At 45.2% G+C, this 6312-nt stretch overlaps 1 protein-coding gene across 1 annotated transcript in view; it reads left to right on the top strand.

Annotated features, from left to right (window-relative positions):
• LOC140392280 (transmembrane protein 222-like) overlaps window positions 1-2195 on the top strand; it is a gene marked incomplete at its 5' end in the record, with an annotated part of 2573 nt that extends 378 nt beyond the window's left edge. The window contains 2 exons of the mRNA XM_072477598.1: window positions 113-243; window positions 623-2195. Coding sequence (XP_072333699.1) covers window positions 113-243; window positions 623-710 — 219 coding nt within the window. The remainder of the gene's footprint in view (window positions 1-112; window positions 244-622) is intronic.
• Window positions 2196-6312: the final 4117 nt, after the last annotated feature.

Genomic DNA, 6312 nt, shown 5'->3' on the forward strand with positions numbered 1-6312 from the left:
TAGGTGGTTCTGCTTTATTTTCTATGTTACATGGAATGGCCTGTTAATCAAAGCAGCCATTTTATTTTTGAACTCTTTGTTCACCAGTTTAACAGTTTCTTTCTGCTTGTAGCATAACCTGTGCTGTGACAACTGTCACTCGCATGTCGCTATGGCGCTCAACCTGATGCGGTATGACAACAAGACATCGTGGAACATGGTCAAACTCTGCCTCCTAATGCTGATCCATGGCAAATACGTCAGGTAGAGGGTCCTCTGGATTGGGTGTGGGGAGGGGGTGAATCAGCCAATGTCCCTGCTCCTGATTGTATTGGCTGGCTTATTTGGGAGAAGCCGATTGCAAAACATGAAGGAGGCCCATTCAGCCCCCTCCCCCTCGACTTGTTACACAGGATCAGGAGGCCCATTCAGTCCCTCTCGAGCCTGTTACAGAGGAACAGGAGGAGGCCCATTCAATCCCCCCTCGAGCCTGTTACACAGGAAGAGGGTCCATTCAGTCCCTCTTGAGTATGTTACATAAGAGCAGGGGGAGGCCTATTCAGCCCTTCTCAAGCCCTGTTCTGTCAGTCATTTAGATCAAAGCAGTTTGTGACTTCATTCGGTCTTTTTCCTTTTCTCGTAGTTTCGGAGGTTTTGTCAGGACATGGCTTCCCTTCCTGGTGATCCTCGCCGTGACTCTGACTGTCATCCTGGTGATGTACCTGCAGTGAGCGGAGCTTCGTTAAACCCTCCGTGCGTGAGAGTGCTGCATAACTTGGGACCAAGACCTCGGAACTCCTTCAAAATTCAGCCGTTCCCATTTATCCTCTCAGCCATGATCGAATGACGGCGCACTCAATGGGCCTAATTCTGCTGCTCTATCTTATGAACTTATTCCTTTCCTAGCATAGGGCGGGGTCCTGTGTCTGAATGTATGCCGCCTTAGCCATGTAGCGAGCTTGACTAATTATCTGAAATTGGTTAGTGTAGCTATTTGGCACACTCAGGATTGCTCAGCAAGCACGACCACCTGTCATCTTAAATTGGTTAGTGTAGATATTGGCCCACTCTGTATTGCTCAATAAGTGCTGCTCCCATCGTGGAATCCTATCCAACAGTGGATGTTTTGTATTTATTTGTACTCGCATGGGCTGGTTGATGTAGAGTCTGTAACTCTGCCTCACTCCCTCGTTGGTTCAATCAGCCATTTGTGGCGATCATTTGGCCTGAGTAACTGACATCAAACGGACACAAATGGATGTCTGGGGGTCAGAAAGTAAGGCAGTGCGTCGGCCAATCCGAGCTGTCTTGGCAACCAATTGGCACCCACTTCTGTCGTTCGAGTGGTTGTGACTCTTTGAAATTTGGTGTTCTTGTGTTTGTCCTAGTGAGTGCTTTTCAACATGCCTCTCTCTCCCTCTTCAGCAAAGCTTTGTGTTCCATGCCGGCGAGCGACTGAATCCGTGGACATTTTATCCAGGAAAAAAGAGAGTTTGTTTATGACCATTCGCTGGGGGAAACTGTCCTTAAATTTCTCTCTCTCTTTCTCTCGAGCATCTCTCCTGATTGAATGCCTCCATTGATTCTGAGCCCCCCCCCCCCGCCAACCTTCTGTACTCCCAGGGTAAACAGTCCCAACTTCTCCCAAACTCTGCATATCAACCAAAGTCCCCTCGCCTCTGGGACTGGCCAGGTCGATTACCTACGAGCCCCCTCTAGCGGTGTGCAGTCCTTCCAATGGTTTGGTGACCAAATTCTGACACGGTATCGAAGGTGAGGCCTGCCCAGCGATTATTGTTGAGGCTGGCACAGCCAGGCTTCAGATCAATGCCTCTATTTGTAAACTCCTGGATCCTGTGTGCCTTCGAGGAGCGATGTCCGGTTGAAAGAATTGTTAATCTGCTCCCTGGTCCCTCTGCATCTTCCTGCACATACTCCCTCTTTCTCACCCTTGCCCGTGCCCACCCCCACCCTTGCTGACACTGGGTATAAAATTACACCGTTAAGGTCATGCAGACTGAGCTCTGCATTGTACTTGTCCCTGGGAGTGCTCGATGCTGATTCTGGGTATAAAGTGAAGAGGACATTATTCGACTGATGTTGCACATATTTTGTTCTGTGTTGCTTTTACCATGGTCGAATGCTTGTGCTATCAGAAATCTCTCACATTTTCACTTGTTGCAATCAAACTGGGAGAATTAAAAGCTTTGTAAATATTTTTTGAGATCCTGTTTAAGTTTTGAACTAATGTTTGGTTGGGGGGGGGTGGGGAAACAGGGTTGAAAGAAATAAAACTTTTACCACTCTTATCTGCATTTCTTTGAGGATAAAGATTCTGCAGCTGTCTATTGGTATTGTACAAAGAAAGTTAAACCAAAGGTGGGCCGTTCTGCCCATCGTTCCATGCTGACTGCAAGAAATCAACTCATCCAGATAAATTCCATCAGATTTAAGTCGAAAGGCTTTGTGTCTTCATGTGCAGAGCATTTACTAAGCTCGATAAATTAACAAGTGGTTATGATATAGTTGCAATTACAGAGACAGGGCTGGGATGTTACCAAGAATGGGAAAGGGACAAAAAGGGGAAAGGAGGTGGGGTAGTGTTAATGAAGGAGGAAATCGATACAACAATAAGGAAGAATCTTGGTTCAGAAAATCCTGATGTGGAACCTGTATTGGGGGGGGGGGGGGGAGGAAAGAGTAGGAAACACCAAGTGAATATTACTGGCGACAACTGATGAAACAGACAAATCAGTCCCTTCAACAAGCTTGAATTAAATACAGCTTTATTTAACTCATTAAATAAGCACATAATTGTAGTCATAAACAGCTATATAGTTTCAAGACTTGCAACTTGAACTAAAAATACTGTCTGCTAGAGAGAACACTTGGCCAGACCCTATCTGGAGGGTGTGCGCTGTGAGTTCCCAAACTTGGTCTTAGCCTGAGAATCTCGAAAGTCCCAGCTTTTTTAAGGTAAAGTTCTTAGTTTATAATAATCTTTGTCACAGGTAGGCTTACATTAACACTGCAAGGAAGTTACTGTGAAAAAACCCTAGTTGCCACATTCTGGCACCTGTTCGGGTATATGGAGAATTCAGAATGTCCAAATTACCTAACAGCACGTCTTTCGGGAATTGTGGGAAGAAACCGGAGTACCGGGAGGAAACCCACGCAGACATGGGGAGAATGTGCAGACACCACACAGACAGTAACCCAGTGCTGTTAGTCAGCAGTGCTAACCCACTGTGCTGCCGTGACAAACTAAACTAACAATGATGTAGTGGAGTGAGAACATGATTTATTTTTTTGGACCAATGTTTTCTGGAACCAGAGAACAGCCTATTCTCATCTGGGTACTGTGCAATGAGAAAGGATTAATTAACACTTGTTGTGTGGGGTCCCTAAGGGAAGAGTAACCATAATATGATTGGGAGTAGCGGCCATAATAGAATTATTCATTAGGTTGGAGAGTTAAGTACTCTAATCCTAAACAAGGGTCCTGAATCATAATCAAGGATTATGAGGCACAAATTGGCATGGGTAGATAGGGAAGTCCTACTAAAGTTGATGGGCAATGGTTCATATGGAGGCCATGCATTCCCAAGGGTCTCGTGAGAGAGTGGATTAAAGGAAATTCAGTATTAGGAAGAAATTGGTGCTGGGGAGATTAATGGGGTTAAAGGCTGGCAAATCACCAGGGCCTGGTAATCAACACCCCAGAGTATTAAAGTAAGTGGTCCTGGAAATGCATTGTGGTCATCTTTCAAAATTCTATAGACTCTGGAGCAGTTCCTACAGATTGGACATTAGTTAATGTAACCCTACTATTTAAAAAGGGAGGGAGAGGGAAGAAAGGGAGAATTATAGATCAGTTAGCCTGGTGAGGAATATGCTAGTACCTATTACAAATGACATATTAACAGAACATTTGGAAGGCATTAATGGGATTGGACAAAGCCAGCAAGGCCTATTATACATATATAAGGAGCAAGAGGATAGCTAGGGAAAGAGTAGGACGAATTCAAAGACGAAGGAGGAAAGTGGGTGATATCCTTAATTAATGAGTACTTTGCATCATTATTCACCAAGGAGAGGGACATGATGGATGTTGAGTGTGTGTGTGTGAATACTCCAGGACATGTCAGCGTAATGAAGGAGGAAGTGTTGGACATCTTAAAATACATTACGGTAGACAAGTCCCCTGGGCCAGATAGGATATCATACAATTTACAGTGCAGGAGGAGGCCATATGGCCCAACAATTCTGCACCGGCTCTTGGAAAGAGCACCCTACTTCGGCCCACGCCTCCACCCTATTCCAGTAACCTCACCTAACCTTTTTTTGGACACTAAGAGCAATTTAGCATAGTCAATCCACCTAACTTGCACATCTTTGGACTGGGGGAGGAAACCGGAGCACCCGGAGGAAACCCACGCAGACACGGGGCGAACGTGCAGACTCTGCACAGTGAGTGACCCAAGCCGGGAATCAAACCTGGGACCCTGGAGCTGTGAAGCAGCTGTGCTAACCACTGTGCTGCCCGAGGTTATCGGAGGTTACTGTGGGAGGCAAGAGAGGAAATAGCTGGGCCCTTAGCAGATATCTTTGCATCATTTTTGACCACAGTCGAGTTCCAGGGGACTGGACAATAGCCAATGTTACCCCTTTGTTTATGAAGGAAAGCAGGGATAATCCAGGTAATTATAGGCCAGTGAGCCTGATGTCAGTGGTGGGGAAGCTGTTGGAGAAGATACTGAGGGACTTATTCACATTTGGAAGCAAATGGACTAGTTAGTGATAGGCAACATAGTTTTGTGCGGGGAAAGTCATGTCTTACCAACTTGATAAGAGTTTTATGAGGTGACAAAATTAATTGATATGGGAAAGGCTGTGGATGTTGTCTACATGGACTTCAGTAAGATGTTTGACAAGGTCCCTCATGGCAGACTGGTACAAAAGGTAAAGTTGCATGGGATCCACTGTGCTAGCTAGATAGATAAAGAACTGGCTTGGCAACAGGGGACTGTAGCCATCTGGGATGGCCACTTTCAGCGTATAAAATGGACACTCGCAGAATCTGTAGGGAAAAATGGACAATGCAAAGCAACAAGCAGGCACAGAGCCTGAATGTATATTTGGAAGGCAGTTTGCAGATGGAATCGAAACTCTGGGTCGATTTACATATTGATGGCCCATCTCCGAGGAACAAAGGACTAATGCTCAGGTAGCCGATACTATCTCAGACATTCCGGCACCATTACCCCAACCAAAAGACACAAACAAAGCAAGGCCAACGGCCACCTAGGACAAGCCCAGCGATCAAAGCACCCGCCCCTTTATTGGTTTAGATCGATGACAATGATCAAGAAGCTGACCAATTAATTGGGACCAAGTTTAAAGCCCGCCGAAAAGCACGCTAAGCCCCCCTCCAAGTATAAGAAGGAACCCCCGCCAAAGGTTCACTCTCTTGGATTCGGATCTCAAGCGGAGAGACTCCTCCACCAGCATCACCAGAAGCAAGTAAGTTTGAGGTCAACGCTCGCTACCAGACGGACGACCTTAGCTGTACTCCTGTTACCTCTTCGAACCCAACAGCCTCCGATCCGAACAACGGCATTTGTTCCTCTGACCTAAGTGGGCACCCGAAGTTAAGTATACGTGTTAGTGATAGAGATAGTTTAGCTTGTAGTGTTATTGTGAATGAGTAAATCATACTGTGTGTAAATAAATACCATTGACTTTGAACTAACTGGTGTATTGGCTCTTTGATCGGTATTCGGGTTGAACCTTGTGGCGGTATCGAGAGATACCTGGCGACTCTGAAAGTATACTCATAATTAGGAATATTAACCGCCATATTTATAGCAAGTAAACAGAGTAACAGGACAGAGAGTAGCAGTGGAAGGGAGTTTTTCAGAATGGAGATCTGTAACTAGTGGTGTTTCACAGGGATCAGTGCTGGGACCACTGTTTGTAATATATATATATATATATATATATATATATATATAAAAGATCTGGAGAAAAATGTAGATGGTCTGATTAGCAAGTTTGCAGATGACACTTAAGATAGGTGGAGTTGCAGATAGTGAAGGGGACTGTCAGTGAATACAGTAGAATATAGACAGGTTGGAGAGTTGGGCAGAGAAATGGTAGATGGAGTTCAATCCCAACAAATGCAAGGTGATACATTTTGGAAGATCAAATTCAGGTGTGAATTATACAGTAAATTGCAGAATCCGCATTGACATATAGAGGGACCTGGGCTTCATGTCTATAGTTCCATGAAAGTGGCAATACAGGTGGATAAGGTGGTCGTGAAAGCAGACG

The sequence above is a fragment of the Scyliorhinus torazame genome, chromosome 16 (genome assembly GCF_047496885.1).
Source record: "Scyliorhinus torazame isolate Kashiwa2021f chromosome 16, sScyTor2.1, whole genome shotgun sequence".
Classification (NCBI taxonomy): domain Eukaryota; kingdom Metazoa; phylum Chordata; class Chondrichthyes; order Carcharhiniformes; family Scyliorhinidae; genus Scyliorhinus; species Scyliorhinus torazame.